This window comes from Diorhabda carinulata, chromosome 4 (assembly GCF_026250575.1).
Source record: "Diorhabda carinulata isolate Delta chromosome 4, icDioCari1.1, whole genome shotgun sequence".
In the NCBI taxonomy this organism is placed as follows: Eukaryota; Metazoa; Arthropoda; class Insecta; order Coleoptera; family Chrysomelidae; genus Diorhabda; species Diorhabda carinulata.
Window position 1 is genome coordinate 9,771,311 of NC_079463.1, and position 20,850 is coordinate 9,792,160.

The 20,850-nt window shown below is 35.0% G+C and overlaps 1 protein-coding gene across 8 annotated transcripts in view; it reads right to left on the reverse strand.

Annotated features, from left to right (window-relative positions):
• LOC130892214 (uncharacterized) overlaps window positions 1–20,850 on the reverse strand; it is a 222,824-nt gene that overhangs the window by 16,072 nt on the left and 185,902 nt on the right. For 5 of the 8 annotated variants that reach the window (XM_057797451.1, XM_057797450.1, XM_057797453.1 and 2 more), the window contains 9 exons: window positions 6,412–6,633; window positions 5,922–6,297; window positions 5,201–5,687; window positions 4,930–5,144; window positions 2,129–2,498; window positions 1,813–2,070; window positions 1,402–1,745; window positions 885–1,333; window positions 460–765 (listed from right to left, as the gene is read on the reverse strand). In XM_057797451.1, the coding sequence (XP_057653434.1) occupies window positions 460–765; window positions 885–1,333; window positions 1,402–1,745; window positions 1,813–2,070; window positions 2,129–2,498; window positions 4,930–5,144; window positions 5,201–5,687; window positions 5,922–6,297; window positions 6,412–6,633 (3,027 nt within the window). The remainder of the gene's footprint in view (window positions 1–459; window positions 766–884; window positions 1,334–1,401; window positions 1,746–1,812; window positions 2,071–2,128; window positions 2,499–4,929; window positions 5,145–5,200; window positions 5,688–5,921; window positions 6,298–6,411; window positions 6,634–20,850) is intronic. The other 3 variants (XM_057797452.1, XM_057797455.1, XM_057797457.1) reach the window with 1 other exon arrangement.

The following is a 20,850-nucleotide window of genomic DNA, read 5'->3' on the forward strand; positions in this document are numbered from 1 at the left end:
GCTTTTTCTATTGTTCTGTAACTGATACCACAGAAGTATTCAGGTCTCATGAAGGGTTAGTCTGCCACCGCTTTAGCGAGTCTGTTTCAATTCACACCCATGCGTCCAGGAATCCATTACGGGATTTCTAAATTTCTAAATCGGTTTGGATTTTATGATATTCGATCTCCTGTTTGCGATAATTCCTTTCTAGATTGAACCGGATACAATTTCCAATAGCAAATATTTTTGCTTAAAAAATAGTTGTTGTGTGTTGTTGAGCTTTTAGAGTGTTTGGTTTTGGGCCCGTATATTCCTATTCCAGTTTTAAATCAATTAATATGAGAGTCTTACATTATTACTAGAGGTTTCTAATTGAAACGAAAATATACTAAAGTGACATAATAAGGTATTTCTATGATTGCTCATAGAATTGACAATGGATATTTCAAAATAATGCTTGCCCTCCCCCACAATTACCTTAGGATCGGCCAAGTCGATATCCTTTTCAACATGAATCCAACCAGTCGGTCGGCAAGCTTGATCCAATTTGCTATTAGTTCCTTCACTCCCATCTTGATTAGCCACCGTCTCATCACCGCTCTTGATCATCCTGTTTAATTCGTCGATGACATCTTTCGAGGTGGCTCTTTCGTGAAAACTTACCGCCCGATGAGGAGGACCTTCGATTATATGACTCAATACACCGGACGCGCTTTGAGGTAGTTTTTCCGATGTGACGATGTGTTGAGGTGAATTGTTTTGTTGTTGGACGTGAATCGGTTTCTAAAACATTATTTTCACTTATATGTAAACGTCCAAATGACCACAATGACGCAATCATTATGGTATTTGGATTAAAGGAAAGTTTTGTAGACAAATGATCAATTAGAACGTTACATTACCTTTTGTTTTGGTTTATTGCTCTTATGTGGTATTTTACTCTTTGGTATTTTCGTATCCTTTTCTTTATTCTTATTATTATTCACAGTTATCACTTTCGCAGGACTAACTGGTATTTTAGAAACAGTTCTTCTTCTTCTCGGTATTTTCGAAACGATCGTATCCGGAGTACTAACACTGGAAGTCAAAGATTCACAATTGTTTGTAGAAATATCACTAAAAGTCGTATCACTAGATTTCGTTAAATCACTAATCAAACTATCACTTTTTTCTTTGTCTTTTAATACGCTACTTTGGTAATCTGTGGCGGTGGTTATTTCACTACTGCAAATGTCTACAGGGTGTACGCTTATATTGGAACAGTTTTCACTTTCCTGATCTATGGGAGTCACTAGACATACTTCGTTAGCGTGTTTCAAGTTTTCTTCGATTACTTTTTTATTATCTTTTACTAAAAATAAAATTGAAAAATAGTGATACATAATAATCATTCTTTAAAATTCTATAACAAGTTCTTACCATTTTCTTCTTTTTCCTTTTCCTTTAAACAGTATTCCTCGCAAAGTTGTTTTAATGTGACGTAATTCTCGTTATCACTAGATTTAGATTCGCTTTTAGTCACACTGTTATCAATATCTTCATGTCGTAGAGGGGCTTCGACGTTAAACTCTTTCGTCGTTTCGTTAACAGAACAAGGTCTTGTAGTAGGTTCTCTGTAATGGACGTATTTTTGTTGTTCCGCAATGAAAGTCAGAACGTTTTGTAAAGTAGCTTCACGATTATCCCCGTTTTCACTTAAAGCTCCTCCTAAGCTTCGTGACGACGTCGATGCGAGGCTTTTAGTACTTTCGAATTTCACCAATCTACAAAAATTACGATCGACATAATATTAATATATCGATTTTATAATATATATTTTGTTTGTTTCACCTATAAAAATCCCTGGTAAAATCAGTTCCTATATTAGGTAATTCCCCCGTATCACTGCTAGCTACTGATGATCTTTTAGAACAAGTTTCAGGTTCGTGGGAATTACAACAATCGGAAGCTCCGCTGGACCAACTATTATCTGGGGAAATTTGTTGTTGCGGTATCCCGTTAGAAATAGCGTAAGGCCAATGTTTCTCGCCGTTAGGACCGTCCATTAGAAGTGTCATCAATTCCCTACCTTCTTTATCCATCATGTAACTGAAATAGTTAAAGATAGAGTAACAAAAACAATGTCAAAGTCTACGTAAGTTTTTACCTGGAATTGTTCCAAAGACATTCATTCGAATCTTCTTCCAATTCCAAAGCGTTATTTTCTTGTATACTGGGTAAAGTTGATACGGAAATCTGTCCGGGAGTAGTTACGTCGCTCTTCTTCCATTGTTCCCTTAAATCGTCGTTGGATAAACTCAAACTCCAATCTTCTAATTCTGCGCGATCGTATTCTAGTTCTAGCATATCTCGATGGTGTTGTTGTAATGTAGAACGAGTTTCGTCCAGTTTTAACCAATGTTGAATGTATTCCGCATCCCAAGCGGTACATTCCAAACGATCCTCCGCTCCGCTTGACCAAGACAACGGTGATTTATTTTCTTCGGCACAGATCTCCAAGTTGTTCGAATTGCCTGCTAAAAACAAAAATTAATTACGATTTTGATCATAGAATCATTTAAGGTTGCGTTTTTAAAAACTACAAAATAATAAATGTGGTAGATATAGTCCATTCTCATCACCCGGTGGGATACCAATGCTTCTTCTTCTTAGCGTGCCGTATCAAGTTCCCTTGACGTTGGCTATCAGCATGGCAAAACTCTCTCTACCTTGAGCTAGCCTAAATAATTGTCCTGCTTCTCTTATCCCAGTCCATTCTCTAATATTCTTCAACTAAGAGGCTTGTTTCCTTCCAATTCCTCTACGACCTTCAAATTTACCCATCATAATCAACTGGAGTATATTAAACCGGTTACCACGCATTATGTGTCCCAAATAAGCTTTTACATATAAGAGAACTGACCATATGTTACATTTGATATTTCTGAATTAAATTAGCCTCCCGTTCGGATCTCCGGTTAGAGATCTATCAGGCAAAAATGTCTTCAAAGTAGTTTTCTGCAATATACGAATATAAACGCTCTACACTTACATCTGCAGTCGGAGAAATCTCATATTCTGGCTCTAACAAGTACTAAAGTGAACTCGACAACATCCAAGGTTCACCTTGTATATCCTGGATAGGACTTACACGCCCGCTTCACGATTCGCCGTCTTTGTTAAGATCGAGATATCTCGAGTAGAAAGAGAATCTGGAATCCTTCAGAATTCAATGTTATGTAGTATGAAACAATGACTCAAAGAACTACTAAATGCAGATATTGTTATCATCGCTGGTGACTTTAATGTTGATAACGTCGGCTGGTTGGATTTTTCCAACATAACTGACGATGAGGAGCGGAAAGCTGAAGATTTTGCCAAAAGTAACAGACTGACCCAACCAGAGCTCTCGATCGAGATGGTGACTTTCCTAGCCTCCTAGATCTGTTTCTAACAAAATATGTACATGTATCACTCGGAGTATCAAATTACAGACCACGTGGAATTTGTTTGGAATGATGTTTGCTGCAATTGTAATGGCCCCTCAGTGTGTGCAAGCGAGATTTCGGAAGTAATCTTGGCAGGTATGAAAGCCTTTTTCCTTACTTCCTCAAAGGCTTTGCAGAGAATCTTCCAGGGTTCGATAGCAAACTTTGTTGTTTCGAGAAATACCTGCAAGATGTTTACTAGGAATGATATAATGAAAAAGTGGAAAACATATTTTTCATTTGCACAAATGGATCAAGGTCCTTGTGGTCTGTAACAAAAACGGTCAACCAAGTCTTATATAAGTCAAAAATTCCACCGTTAACAGAAGAAGATGGGTCAATCGCAGTAACCGCAAAAGAGAAAGTAGACTTGTTGAGTTGCACGTTTGCTTCAAATTGAACTCTTAATTCGCGAGATAGTCTGTTATGCAACCTCTTTCCCTGCAGATTGGTAACTTGTTCATACCAAAAGTAAAAAAGACGGTTCCTAACAACTATCGTCCGATTGTCTTAGTCCCATCAAATCTAGAGTCTCCTAACATCAACGACCATCAATATGGGGATATGTCGAAGGTTTTTAACATGTTTTGGCATGCCAGTTTTCTAAATAAATTAAAATCGTACGGTTTGTTATTATCATTTATCGACTGTATTAGTAGCTTCCTCAAAGACCGATCCGTCCAGGTCACTATCGATGGACACACCTTAAAGAGGTTTGAAGTCAACGCTGGTATCCTCCAGGATGAATCTTATCATCGACTCTTTTTATCCTGTACATCTACTACCTACTCAACCGCCCCAATAAGCTCGGTTAACATACAAATCCGTAGGCAGCAACAGATCACCATCATCAATATAGATTCTGAACTCATTTTGAAATGAAGCGGAAGCAATTTGATTGAGTTCAATACAGTAAAGATACAGGCTGTTTTTTTTTTCAAAGAAGGTTAAGGATTGTCTGGACATGAACTATTTTACTGCAAATTCGCTTGTTGAGAGCAAATTATCCTGGCATAGTAACGTTGCCGAATAAGCTATAGCAGTCTCACAAAAACTTGGAATCCTCTTTAAGACTTAAGACCAGAAAGTTGTACACTCCGCAACTAATCTTCTACAAGTCCCCGATTCGTTAAACTTTGGAGTATTGCTCGCAAATTTGGAGTTCGGCATATTCTGAGAATGTTCGACTCAATATAGAAGAGAGCAATTCGACTTAAGGCGATCCAGAATTGATCAGAAACTTGGACAGCTTAAAACAAGGAAGAAAGGTCATTCCTTTTTTTTAGAGAATTGAAAGCTAGCAAGGCACGTCTTTTACGAACACTACAACCTACAGAAGTTCAAGATCAATATCCACAAGCATTTCTATACGGTTTACTCTCTTGTGCTTGCTTTTTACATAAAAAATAAACAATTTTATTGGCGAAATCATCTAAGACTGCGTTCAATAAGCTACAAAACGATAATTTTTCAAACTCACCCCATAAAGTACTGGTTCCTCTAGTCCTTCTCAACGGATTCATCGACTTTTCTGTTATATCAACTAAAAAAATAGAAGGACTACTAGAAATGGGCGAACTGAACGAATAACAAGGAGTTGGTGCGGTGGTTATTTTAATACACAAGTGTGAATCTGAAAAACTCCGCATTATATGTTGAAATGGCAGCATGTCTTTACTAGGCGGGTAACTATTCCTGAAAAAAATAATATAAATAATTCTCAAACTTCAAAAATACCGTCAATAATTCACCTCTGATTGAGATTCAGCAAATTCAACGGAATGTAGAGTATATCGGGATCTTTGTTATCGCTAACTAATAATCTGTTATCGGATACGTCGGTTTCGTCACTAGCTTCTTTCAAATCTTCTAATCCTCTTCTCGGTAATGTCGCGTCTCCGGAACCTCTTGTCACATCAGCTTGGACATCAGAAGACATAGTAGAATAACCTTCATCTCGATTCCCACTTTCAGGGGATTCGTTTCCTGTTGTTTCTTCTTCACTTTTCGATGTCGATTGGGCTAGGATGGGTCTAGATCTTCGATATTTTGTAGATTGTAATATCGGTAGATGTAGATTAAGGGAAACGGGTCGTTTCGGCGGTACCCACAAAGCTGAATCTACTGCACTTAGGGCTTCTAAAAGTCGTTTCGGTGTTACTTCGGTACCCTTAAGTTCGGTCCAGAGTTTAGTGAGGATTTGATGACGTTTTTTATCTTCTAATGAGAATCGGGTATCTGAAAAGATTCATTACCAACAAAAATGAACAAATCTGTTGATGTGGTGAAAGGTTTTTGCTTTATGGAAACTATTCTCAAGAGGACATGATGAAATAATGACTCAAACGCCTTAAGCGTCGACAATAAATTGAATTCAAACGTATAAGAAAAAGGATTTTTTCTTAAGAAACTAAAAAAACATCGACAAAGTTAAGAAATACGGGAAGTCAAAGTGTAAAATATAAAACTCACCAAAAATATTAGCTGTATCGGCAGACAACCTTTTATCGTTATTAGTCGTTGAATCCTTATCACAATTATCAGTAGGACTTTCTTCTAAAACTTCTGAATTAAAAGAATTACAATGTTTGACGTTGAAACTGTTTGGCATAAGGGACATCGGCGAAGTACCTTCAACGGAGCTATCGCTACTGATTCTTTGTTTTCTGTCTTCAAAGAAGCATTGTCTTGATTGATCTAAGAAGCATTGTTTGGAGAGAGCTTCCAAGTCCGCGGTTTCTGGACTATCGCTACGTAGTTGGTGGACTAACATAGAGGCTAACGCTTGATTTTGTGTTTCCAAATCGTGTATTTTTGTATTTAAACAATTAACTTCTTCCCTTAAACCCTATAAATATTGGTTTTATGAAATTTAATTTACGACGCATACATACTAACATAATACTCTCACATTTAAACGAATTTGTTCATTATATACGTGAATAATGAAAAATTGATTTACTTTTTGCGTTAATAATGCCCTAACCACCTGGTTGGCGACATCGTCCAAACATCTTTCGTATTGTTTCCTGGATTCTTCTGCTTGTCTATGTAAAGCTGCAGCGTGCGCTTGCAAAATTCCTTCGGGATTATTGTCTCTGCCCGCTTGCTCAAGTTGTTGTCGCAACGTGGCTATTTCCGTATTCAAACGGCTTATCGTACTTTGATATTGTTGGCAACGGTTCTGAAACAAACAAATCAAATATTCTGAAAAATATTTAGTGATCCTTCATTTCAAACAGTATTATTAATAGTCGACGTTTGTACGAGGGTTGCTACTTAAGTTTTGAGATGGACAATAAAATTTATACCTAATTGGATATGGATTTATTGTTTTTCAAAATTGAGATCAATACACCTTTCATGCGTTTGAACCAATTGTCGAAAATATGTAATTGAACGCAACGACCGCTTCTTTAGGTGTAGAAAAACGTCGACCTCACAACTTATTTTGATCTGCGGGATTAAGAAGAAATCATTGGGTACCACCCCTACGACCCATCAATTCGATGTTTTGACTTTTCAAAAACGTTGTTTGAACTGATATGTGAGAGCTCGCATTGTCGTGGTGGAGAATGATTGCTCTTCTGCGATTGGTTACCCTGATTTTTTTAAAACACTTCTGACAAACAAATGCTGGTGTAGCCAGTTAAAATTGACAAGCCTACGTTGCTCTAATAGAACAATGGCAACATGTCCAGTTCCGAGAAAACAAGCGAAGTGCTTCATGCACAAACAACTTTTGTTGAATTTGGCTCGTCTTGCGAGACAAATACAGTAGATGGTCAAATGCATAGATCTGTGATTCATCACTTGTGACGATCTTTTAAAGCACCGCGATTGAATGTTTTCAACATTCCTCAGTACCAAATGATACGTGCTTGTTTTTTGAGCGATTGTCAAATTATGCGGTATCCAGGCGAACAAATCTTTTTGACAGCCATGTGTTCGTGCAATATTTTGTGTATGCGGGTGCAACCAATGCCCAAGTATTTCTCAATCTCACGGTATGTCATATGGCGATCTGGCAATATCAGTTTATGCATAGTATCGATGTTTTTTAGCACAACAACCGATATTGGAAGACCTTCACGAAATGCATTTTCTAGCGAAATGCAACCATGATTGAATTCGGAAAAACGGCGAAATACAGTGACAAGTCGAAACGAGTTGCTCGTCAAATTGCTGTTGGTTTAATCCACGTTGAAAATCATACACAATCATCGCACGAAAATGACCAAGATGAATGTTTCGAGTAACTGTAATTAACTTGAATAGTACGTTCACCATTAAAATGTCATACTTTTTGATGGTGATGTCAGATTTGACATATTCACATCAGTATTGCCAAATCTCAAACCTCAAGTAGCAATCTTCTTATAGGGTGTTCAGGTAGTAATGAAACATACTTTTTATTGCAAACTGGTCATCATTAATAGTTATTTGTATGCAAAGGACTGAGAGTGCTACTTTGTTGGACGAGTCTAAAAATGAGTCCAACAAAGTAGTATTTCAGCCGCGGCGTACACAATATTTTTTAGACTACTCATAAGAATGTAACAAGAATTATATTACATTTTCTCTGGTTAAAGTTTTTGATTTTTTTGCAGTGTACCCTTTGTTTTGTTTCTTCAGGAAATTGATGAGTTTTGGATATTTGTTGATGTGTACATCTTGTTTTATTGCGAGAGTACTTTTAATCATCGAGAATGTAGACCATAAAGTAGAACTTTTCAGATTTTAGATTTTTCTGAAAAATAAACGAGCACTACGTTTTCCGTTGGTTTTTTCGTCTTTTTCTGGTGACATCACTTTCGAGTAACTCTTCATCGCTGATGTTTTCTTTTTCATCATCATTCATTGTTATTCATTTATTTAGACAAAACTTCGGATAAAACAAATAATTTCAGAAAATTAAAAGGTTATGCAAAACTATCGAAGTGAAACTGTCAACTGTCAACATTGATGTGGCTTGAGTCACATCTAAGGAAGTTAAAGTTGTCTACTCCAGAGCGTTCCGAAAGTGTTTGCAGTACGGAACTGTCACTTTCACTGCATGGAACACTCAAAACGCAACTTTTGGTGTGTAAATGAATACTGAACTTTCAGATGGCGTCGTCTAAAAAATATATTTTAATTCTATAACGAAACGAGGATAACGTTAATTACTAAAACAAATCCTGCACCTGATTCAAAGTATCACTGGATACGGAATATTCGTCCCCTCTATATAAAACGTAGTTCTACAGACCCTTTTGCGGCCCTAAATACTTCGCAATAGTAGTTTAATACCCAGCTATTACGAAACACCCAGTGGCATCAACTCTTAATAGATATGAGGAAAACAGAGACCCTCATACACAGAAATTATTTTACAACCCCCCAGTACCATTTGGAGGCAGTTAATTACCGCCCTTGTCAAGATGTCATTCATTTTGTCGGCGTATAGGGTTGTGGGAGTAGGTACATAAGAGTGGAATCGTGCTTCATGGATATCTACGATAGCTTTTTGATGTTTTTATGAGAGAGAGTGAGGGGGTATTTACTGGCTTTAATTTTCTAATCCTAATGTGTATGGTATCTAGAAGATGATATCATAGATACATAAGTCGTTGACTTATCGATGGAATTCATTTTGTGAATGTAACACTATTAAAGTCAGTTCAAACAACCCTGTATATGGATTTATAAAATGAAATTTGGACGTTGACAATTTAATTTTTGTATTGGGGAACAGATGGTTCTATAAAATACTTTAATTTCCCGGAATAATTGTCTGTTGGTGTTGAAAGAAATTCATCGGATGGAAATATCGTTAATTTAATAATTAATTTTTTTTATTCAGACTTTTAGATTTAATTTCTTTGTTAAAAGGAAAAAACTTCCAGGTATATTTACTAAGTGAAAATATTAAAAACAGATCGTTACAAATATGTCATTGATTTCCATATCATACTTAGATTTAGTCGACTAATGTTTCGATTCAAACTGTACGATATTTAATCCGACACAGCGAGTTTCTATAATTAATATAATTATTAATTCAAATACTTTTTTTCCTACCAATTTCCTACATAAAAACGATCTGTATAAAACGCCGCAATGGATTAGAGCCACGTGTCCAGTAATTTGCTACGAAATGCTTGCTAAAAAGTGGTCTCGCTTTTTCAGCTACAACAGACGCTGCAAAATTGATTACAGGGAACCCTCGATAAGGGCGAAGGGTAGACACGCAGTAATTATAAACATATATTCTATAAATTTGGTAGTCAAAGAACATGATCTAAACGGAGATACCTGATAAGCATTTCGATGTGTTATCAATGATTAATTTTGATTAGTTGAAGATTATAAAATATAACGTTCTAAAGACTTTCTAAAAAAATTTGTTCATATAGATAAACAGTGTAGACCGCTTTTTGACTCTAGATGAAGCTTCTTCATTATGTAACATTTTGAGTGCTCCCCCCGTTAAAAAGTTTACTTTTACAATGAGAAATAAGAGCATATAAATTGTAATAAGCAATATACGTTGATCTTAATGTGTCTTTAATCATTTTATAGAATTATTAACGCTAGACTGAGTTCCCTTCTACAACTCTAATTATATTTTCCCAGATACGCACCTGACAACGCTTAATCACCCCCAACAAATAATTATTAAGTTTGCACAACAGCCTAGAGCAGATGGCAGGTGTCATATTTCCGGTAATTGATAAACTTGCTTAGGCGAGAAATACACAAACTTTCAGTGTACATAACCTCAATCTATTTACCTGTCACTTCATATAATAATGCCAAAGTGCGAAAGCGTGGATATGCATGCATTATTCAGTATTTCGCTGGTGCGGGACAATCAGAATTTGGGGTATATACAAGCTTTCCTACGGGGTGCTTCACATACATACAATAATATAATGGATTATATTTACTTATAATGCTATTTCTAATAACGAATTAATACTTCAAATGGCTCTTTGTAGATAATCACTTTTAAATGGAGAAACAACAATTTAATTCTTTCCTTTCTACTAATATTAAAAAAGGTTTCCAACAGTCTCCTTGTACGAAAACTTCTCTTTTCATTTAACGGCGGATGGATATAGTGTTAAAAAGGGATTTTAGCAAATTTCGACAAATTTTTACGACGTGAATCCCTCGTGGATAATTTGGGATTAGCTGGGACCTTTTATTGAAACCAGTAACAAGGCTTTTTAATACGCAAGTTAATGGATTTCTTGTGTTTTTCGGCTAAAAATTGTTTTGGTTACGACTAATTATCATTGTTTTGATAAAACTTCTTAATGGTAAGACAAGCTTGAATAGTTGATACATTCTATAAATGTGTACATTATTTACACTCGGCGTATTATATCTAGAGATACTACAAATAACTCACTAGATATGGCAACACTGATGTGACTATGTCAAATCTGACATCGCCATCATTTGATATTTTTAATGGCGAAAGTATTCCAAACGTGTTTGCATACGAGTGCTATTTGAAATGTAGATACTTGGTCAAAAAATATAATTAAATCGTGAACATTTTCTTTGACTTTGGACGTGGATTAAACCAACAGTAGTGTACTGATCAATTTCAACTTTTGGTGATGAAGCACCTTCTCGAGTCACCGAGTTTCGTTGGTTTCCCGAATTCAATCATAGTGGCAACATGAATTTCATCCAAAATCGGCTGTTGTACAAAAAAAATCACTCACGTGACCTAACAAATTTTTTTTTGTATTACAAATTTTTATTAACAATCAGAATATTTTGTACATTCTTTGGGTTAATTTGCTCGCGAATGTTAGATAATCTAACATCTATAATGATTTGGTGAGGCTTACATCCAGTGCTGCAACCTCTTATACCTCATATTCGGTCTATTGGCCAACTTTTTTTCAGCCTTTACATGTTTTGTGGCGTTAACAATTCCTCTAGTAGTTGATTTGGGTGAGTTTTGTGGTATTTGATGATCCTCTCTTGGATAACTTCTTGTACAGCGGACACTCCCAGGTGAATGGTGTGATTTGTTACATACCATGGAGCATCTACTAGTTGACGGAGTATTTTAGATTGGGATTCAAATCTAACAAAAGTTGTTTGACCACGAAGCACTTCAAAACAAATATTCGCAATAACTGGACTTGTGCCACTGATCCATTAGAGTAGGGTTCCCAACCTCAAATTTAAAAAACCAGGAATTGAAGTTAGAAAAACCAGGAACATTCAAGTTCAAAAAGGATGCATTAATAGAGTTGCAATAGTTAAATAAATATCTAGTGAAAATAGGTGAAATGAAATTCAAGTAATTAAAATAATAACACTTTTTAATAAAAATATTTGAATAAAATTATACAAGTTGAAATATAAAACTACCGCTTTGGTTTGTAACAAATTTTTGAAACTTAGGTAAGTTATAGACTATACCTATTAGATATTAGATACTATAACATATAGTTATAACTAAATAGTAGTCAAAGTGAATAGCTAGCTCTGTATGTTTAATGCAAGATTTGAGAAGAGGCGCGCGAATTTTAAAATTTGAAAACCCAGGATGCTGCTTAAAAACTATTCAGGACGTCCCAGGGCATTACAAAAACTGGGACATGTCCTGAGAAATAAGGACGGTTGGTAACCCTACATTAGAGCAATGTAGAACGATCAATTTTGAATGGTACTCCAGTATTTGTTTGCTAGAAGTTTTCGAAAAAATCAAGGAAACCAATCGCAGAAAACAAATCATTCTCTACCACGACAATGCGAGCTCTCACACACCAGTTCAAACTAAAACGTTTTTGAAAAGTTAAAACATCGAATTGATTGGTCGTATAATCCTTATTTGGTACCCAATGATTTCTTCTTAATCAACTAAGTCAACCAACGTTTTTGTACACCCGAAGAAGTGGTGTATGCATAAGTGTACTGATATTAATGGAGAAAATTTTGAGAAATAATAGAGCCATATCCAAATATTTGTCTATCTCAAAACTTAAGTAGCACCCTTGTACAAGTCAATTTTCCTCTACTTATTGAATTCTTGGCTATTATGTGGAATATATTGGAATGTATTGTTTCTACGCTGGTTGTATCGTTTTGCTATTCTGTGTCAAAGTTAATGCTATTAATGGAATTCAGTTCCGATGCAAGTGTTAAAGCGAAGATAAGAGATTTACAATGGATACGTTATACGATACAAATTTGATGGAAAATGTAATGGCGATCCATACAAAACGTTGAATGTTATTGAATGTTTTCCGGAACGGTCAAATATATATTCGTATTAAATCCGTAGGGTGAATAATCGACACATAACTGTGGTTAAGTTAACAATGGAGAATATTGAATTGCGTAAAAATATTGTGGGAAAATTGCAAAAAGAAAACAAGAGTTCCATGTCGTTGCCAAAGATTGTCTAGACGGTAACATAACAAGTTTTTGTTAAGTTTTGGTTGGTAGAAAAAGGCATCAACCACTTTTCACGACTACTAAATATTCAACAAAAAATATTGTCAAGCGATGGATAATTTGTTATTTATGTGACCCATGCTATAATAATAAATACTATAACCATTATAATACGCTCATCTGATGACTACTCTCATTATTTAAATGGATTTTACTCCCTGCTCATGAATTTTTATACAGCCGAACTGATTCTTCTACGAGAACGCCCCCTATACATCACCATCAGAATTAATTCAAGCGATGTTTAACCACATCAAATAAATTCTATGAAATTTCCCCATTATGGGCGAATGCAACTCGAGGCGACAGATAATGCGATAAAAGTCGTGTTTGGGGAAATCCACTTTTGGCCCCTTTTGCCTCTTAGGATATTTCAAAGACGAGAAATATCTCGTGAGTAATTTGATTTATATGATGGGCTGCATTATATGTATAGTGATAGGCGTGAGAATGTTAAATTCAAAATTTGGATTTCGACAGTATATACAAACAGGAGTAGAAGGGTACAGATATAAAATATCCCTCTTTCTTTGATTGTGGACCATGGAAAGTACATCAAGAAGAAGAGAGAGACAAGGATGAAGAAACGTAGCAATGGTGGAGCAGACCTCGTGAAAGAAGAAGACTGAAACTTGTTCGGAAACTATTGTGTTTCTTAATAGAAATTTATGTAGAGGTTCAGTTCACATATATCAAAATAACACAGTTTCACGAATTTTTAAATTACCTTCTTCAATTTCTTTTTATTTATTGGATATACAGTTTTTTTAATTGAAAGGTATTTGTCCGTTTGAAACTATGATGCATCTTCAAAGATTTCACTCCGAATAGCACCAAAGAAATATTAAACTAATTTTTTCTTGGAATCAACAAAAATATCGCTTCCGATTCCTCCACAACATCACTACTTTAAAATCAATATAGTAAATGTATTTCATGTAAATATTTCAAGGCTAGACGTAATAGTGTATACACCACAATACAAATAGAATAAAGCCACTTACTCTTTACATAGATAAAACGAGTCCCTCTACTCGGCATTCCCTTCTGTTTGAAACGTTCCGCGATGGATTTTTGTTTGTGATACTAAAACCAAACCGGAAGGGTTGTCGAAATTAAATGGTTTAGGAACAACTTTTAACAGGAAATGGATTCCTGACGATCCCTTTCCCTGTTTGTTTTATCTCAAGGGAGCTGTACGAGGATGGTCCTAGAAGTACCTGAATTTTGGAAAAAAATATATTTATTTTCCAACGTTATCTCCTTTTAGTTCCATACACTTTTCACAGCGATGTTCAATAAGTTCGATACCATTTTTATAATAAGAATCGTCCTCATTAGCTGCCGACATCACCTCTTCATTGTTGGAAAATCTTTAAGCCTGGAAACAGAAAGTGATCCAAGAGGGCTAAATTTGGCAAAAAGGGTGCATGGGGCAGCAATTCAAACTTTAATTTTTGCCATTGCAATACACGATGTGTGAGCATGTGCATGGTCTTAATGAAGCCCTTTCTCCTTAGCCAATGGGGCCGTGTTTTGCTTGATTTCCTTTTCAAGATATTCGATGAATATGATCTCACACGAATCCCATAAAACCGACGCCACGACCTTGCCTGCAGATGGAACTGTCTTTACCTTCTTAGTAGAAGGTTCTCCCTTTTTAGTCCAATGTTTTGATCGTTCTTTTGTTTCGGGTGTGAAGTGATGGACCCACGTTTCATTTATGGTTATGGAACGATGGAAACATCTTCACAACATCCATTACAAACGCACAGCTTTCTCATGTCCAAATTTTCAGTTAACATACAATGTAATGCACGATTACAAATTCACTGAAAACGTTCACTATTGATAGCTGCCAAACAAATCCTAAAGAACGTAACGTCTCCAAATATGCTGTCTTCTCTAGACAGTGGGATTTTCAAAGTAACTACCGCCATCTCTAGGTCAGGCCACGTACTTCTACTTTGTAGAATATTTCAAAGTCCTTCTATAAATGTTTGTCTGGAATATTGGCAATAACGAAAAGCACTAGTATGATTAACTGAAAATATCCTATGAATTTCCTATTCAATCTAGAATAAATATTGTTTGATACAGAAAATTGTATTGATTATTCTGTTTCATACGTCTAAATAAATGTTAATGGTTTTTCGTCACGGGAACATGCGACATATATGAATTTTCGAGAATTACTAAAAGTTAACAACATTTTACTGGAAATTTTGTTGTTCAATATTGACTAACGTGTCACTAGAAAGCATAAGGATACGAGGAATAAATACGTCTTTTCCTCTATCCTGTCATTTAAATATGTAGCTTCTAATTAGATTTAGATTGATTAAAAATGTGGGTTTTATTTGATTTTTTCATAAATTTTCTTGTCTTCAATCCAATTATCAAACCATGTTCAGATACAACTTAACATATTATTACAAACAAGTCGACGACATGGGCCGTGAAGTCGGTCCTGTCCGGTTATAATAGAACTCTAAAATTTGGCAAATCGTTTGATGTTTGCCTGTGCCTTTGATATATATTTTTTATAGACAGTGGCGAGTTGTTGTTTATGAATTCACCCCACCGATAGAAATAGTATAAATAAGAAAAACATTACAATATTTACTACAATCTACATTATACCTACACGCCTCTTACTGTTTGCTGTGTATTGTAGTGTATAAGCAAGCCAGCAGCAGATTATGTGGCCTGTATAAACATGCAAAGGGTGGATTTAAATCGTCAAGGACCCCTTTTTATTATGATCAGCTGGAGCTATTGATTTCAAAAAACCAAATGAGCGAAGTTAGATATTTACACGTAGTAAAATATTTATAAATATATCTAAATTCGTGCGACAAATATCAGTATGACTATATGAATTTCTAATAGATGAAAATAATTTGATAAAGACTACTTCAGTAGAAGTAGGCGAAATTTTTCACTGCTAAGCAATTTCCTTCTAACGTTAGAATTTCAGAATTTTCCTCCATATATCTTTCGAGATTTTATATCTTTAATATCATATATATGTTTACTTTAATTGAAAATTGTTAAAAATCAGCTGACGACGAACGGAACAGCATTCCCCAACTAGTTAACGCGATTTCCGCCTTGGTCGTCGTCGTCTTCTCAGTCGGCCTCGATTCACGTCATAAAACTGATGAAGCTTAATTAGTGGAAGAAGAGATAGTGCGTGTAATGGCTCGGAAGGGTAAAGGGAAATCGACCTTAGTATGTGACGGCCCGTGAAGTGTATTATACCAGGGCTGTCACCCTTATTAAGCAGAATATTTCTTTAAAAAAAACATTTTAAGTTTGAAAGCATTCAAAATTATATAAACAGTAAAGTTTTTTTTCATTTCCGATGTAATTTGACGTTACACTCTATAAAACCACGAAATGTATCAAATCAAAGTTACTTTAACGTGTGCGTAAATATAAAGATCTTGTCATAGTAGCAAATATACAGAGTGTTCTATAACTTGATCCGGAAAATTCGGGAGCGAGTAGATGACGTGAAAATAATGCTGTGACATAATAGTATATTATATTATAAGGATTAAAAGTGCATATTTTTAGTCACTTTAGTCATAGGCACTTTTAGTCCGTATGATATAATATACTATTTTTTCTCCAACCAAGTTAAATTTAAAATAAAGTTAGTTTTATTCAAAAATCGTTAATAATTTGGTAATAAATTTGAACACCTATTAATTATAACAGCGATAGCAAGTCGGTAGTCATGAATATCTGGTATTGTTGGTAAATATCGATTGTCAAGTAGACGTACTAATCATATAATTTTTGTAGTAGTTTTCACGCTGCTTTCAAAATGAATCCCGAACACGATGAAAATATACCTGCGGATATATTGGAAAGTGCCGAAGCAGTATATCTAAATCTTTTGCCACCCAAATCTCGCCAAGTTTATGAACTTGCGTATCAGCAATTCATGGATTGATGTAAAGAAAAAAATGTGCAAAACTATGCGGAGAGTGTTTTTATGGTGTATTCCTCAAATTTAACGAAGACCGTCAAGCCATCCACTCTTTGGTCACAGTATTCAGTGTTGCGATCCACACTGGATATCAAAAATGGTGTGGATATTAGTAAATATTCAAAATTACGAGCATTGTTAAAAAGGCAAAGTGATGGATATATACCTAAAAAGTCTAGGGTTTTTACAAAGGACGAAGTGGATCGGTTCCTGGATATGGCACCTGATAATTTATTCTAGTCTTAGGAATTGGAGGGGCTATGCGTTGCGACGAACTAGTTCATTTGAAAATTGGTGACATTGAGGATATGGACTCGGTCCTGGTCGTAAAAATTTTGCAGACAAAAAACAAGAAACCTCGTTTGTTTTCCATTGTAGGCGATAATTATTTGCGTTTATTTCGAAAATATGTTGCACTACGGCCATCAAATATACAGGAACGTCGTTTATTTTTGAAGTATGTTAATGGGAAGTGTCAAAGAATGGTTGTTGGTATTCACAAAATTAGTGCCGTGCCGCAAGAAATTGCAAAATTGGAAGGAGTATACTGAATATTCGCTAAGAAGAACATCTGCTATACTTCTTATTGATGGTGGCGGTGACCTCACTTGTCTTAAGAGACATGGATGTTGGAAATCGAGTACGGTAGCAGAAGGATATATTGTAGAATAACGTATCAACAAAGAGAATACTGCCAGAAAAATATTGCAGCCTGACAAAGAAGGTGCAAGTACCTGTTCAGATATTTCCTCGTATGTTTCATCAACAGTTACGGAGAATACTTTAAGTTGTTCTAACATTAATGAACATCTTTTGAATTGTTTGAAAATTGTTAGTGATTATTTCAGTGGTGCTTTGAATTTTGGCAATAATTGTTCCAATTGTACATTCAATATCACTATAAATAACAAATAAATAGTCGCCCAATTAGTTTGTTTTACTAAGTTTGTGAGAGACAATGTTTTAAATTTTAATTAGAGAGCTCAAATGCAATTACTTTTAGTCCTAGGATTAAAAGTAGCGTTTTTAATTCTAGGATTAAAAGTGTTGCTAAGCAACGAGCAAATTTTTGTACGGTAAGGGAATTGATGGCTTTTGCACCTGAAAATAGTACAAAAATATCAACATTTTTTGATGGTTGGAGAAAAAATAATTTCGTTTCTGAGTTATAGGCATTTAAAACTCCGAAATCAGAACTTATATTTGAGTATATTTGTAGATTTTTGATCATTTTGGGAATTAATGAAGTCGTCTCGTGTGAAACAAGCTTCATCAGTATTAACAACTCGTTGTTTATCTAGAAACCAGCGAGCATATGCCAGTCTTGCTGGATAATCCTCTACTTCCATGGCATGGATTTTCTGGGTGTGAAACAGGTGAAGAAGTTGCTCCTGGAGAATCCTATGAATAGTTTTCGTTGATATGTTAAATTGTAGTGACATTTCGCGTATGCTAGTTGTGGGATCGGCATTAACTGCATCTAATGCATTTTGCTTTAAAGCTTGTGTTCGTATAGTTCGTTGTTGACGTTCGACACCTTTTTTTGTAGGATACTTCCTAAAATATCATTTTTTTAAAATAATGGAAACTAGTTCACTTGATTTATACAGGCAAACGGACAAACCTGTTCCAAAAGTTCTACAGTCTGATATAAATATGCCCGGAAAGCGTTTGGTATAAAACCTTTCTGGCTTCTGACAAGTTACCAGACGTCAAACCATACATCAAAGGCATGTCGGAATATTCCATAAAATTATATTTTAATGCCTCCTGTAAGTATTTTCTATAAATTTTTCCTTATAAGTGGAGGTCGAGAAGGTACATTTGCATGACCACCAAATTACCCTAAATTAATTACAATGAATTCTTTTTTTTTTTGGCGATATCTTAAAAGCTAAAAGACGTAATGATCGATATAATAAACTTCCATTGGCAAATCTTGGAAGCGAAAGGTTCCCACTTGGAACATTTATTATTTTTTATGTTTCTATTTGATAATTTGTAGGTTAACCAACTGAATATTTCGATTTTTTCCTTATGTAAGTAACACAATAGTTAAATTAGAAATGTTTGATTGTGTTTTAATACCTTCTGTAAGAATTTTTAAGAAATGATTACTATTTATGATAATTTTTTTCAGAATGTGTCTTTATGGCGAACGGTTTCCTCGGCATGTACAACGATCTAAAAATCTAAATATCTCCTAAACTATAAATTTTATCGAGTTAAACAAAGAGTACCTTTTTGTTAAAAAAACAATTGAAAAATTCATTTTTTCTATCTTTAGATTGTACAGGTTGTCCCTGTAAAAGTTACTTAAAATATATTTAAATATAAGTTCCGATTTTGCAACTTCAAATACCTCTAGCTCAGAAACGAGGGGTCGTAAGAGAAAATACTTTATATGTCATAGCATTATTTTCACGTCACCTACTCACAATTTTTTTCATTAAGTACTGGATCACCCGTATATATTTAATAGCTTTGTTCCAGCCTGATAATTTGGATCGTTATTGGTTATTGAAAGAGTTTAAATGATATTTTCTGCGCAATCTCTGATAACCGTGCTGCTATCAATCGTCCCGAAAACGGTTCACAAACGATACCAAGTGGAACACGTAATCTCTATTGCGCAGAATCGTCACCGTACCAAGGACGGTTTTTTGATGGGTTGGAACAAACCTAATGACGGCAATTTTATCATGTTATACAATTGAACATCATGAATACGGACTTCTAAAACGCGGAATATCTAAAATCCGGACTGATTACGTATCGTAATTTTTAGCTTCTGTATTGAACACTAATTGGCGACACCATACATAACAATAGCATGAAGAATATGTTTATATTTAATCTTTTCATTATTATTGTTTTATAAAAGTGTTTTTGTACAGTATTAAACGCGACGTTATCATATTTTATGCATACCTCTAACTCTGTTTACATTATTATGTAATGCTATTTGATTTCTCGTTAGCGCGATAGATGACGCCACCATTCAAATGTTGGTATGATCTAAAATACGGACAAATCTAAAATCCGGAATCAATCCTTTCACAACGATTCCGGATTTACGATGTTGTATTGTATCAGATAGAGAATAGTGTCAGTTAAGCTATAGTAGTTCGAATAGTCATTCAAAAATAGAATGTAAATGAATTATTCATTGAATCCATCAATTTGTTGTTCGATTTTCAAGATAAGTGTTAAAGTGTCTGCTCTCAGCATGTGTTGCATGTTGTCTACATATAAATTATTCAATAAACCATCAAAATAATTCTGTTTCACCCTTTCTACATAGAAATATCATTTCTAACCAACCAAATACCGTAACGTTTATCTTATCAGCTTTCTCAGCGGGAGTGTAATTGGTACAAGTTCTCTTTTTTAGAGCTTCGTTCTGACATATCGTGAATAGTTTAATTATAATATTCTGTATTTACCTAAGCTCAATGCAAAGCGGTAATGAATAAATGCGTATTAAATAAATATCAATAGCATATGTAATAAGACGGGATTTCGTCCTAGATACCGACCAGTTTATCCGACAATTACTTGCTAAACTTCGAAATCTCGACATGCAGTGGCAATAAAGTAATTCTGCGAACCAGCGGGTATTACCCCGCCTTGCAGGAACACCCTAGAACTATAAGGGGGAGATCTACTCCTGCGGTTACATGCAAACAAAGGGAATTCAGTTTTCCCTTCATGTTGGCCCTACCTTTACTTCCACTGGTGTAGTCGTTTGATTTTACTGGTTAAGTATTGCATAAAAGTTTGTATTAGAAGTAAAAACTTTGGTTTTATCTAAAAACTCGATTTTTCATAGATAAATAAGCTTAATAAATAGAAACTCATATTTATAATGTCAGTAAAAAATATGCAAAATTTTTATATTAACAGAATAGTGTATTTGGAATAAAATTT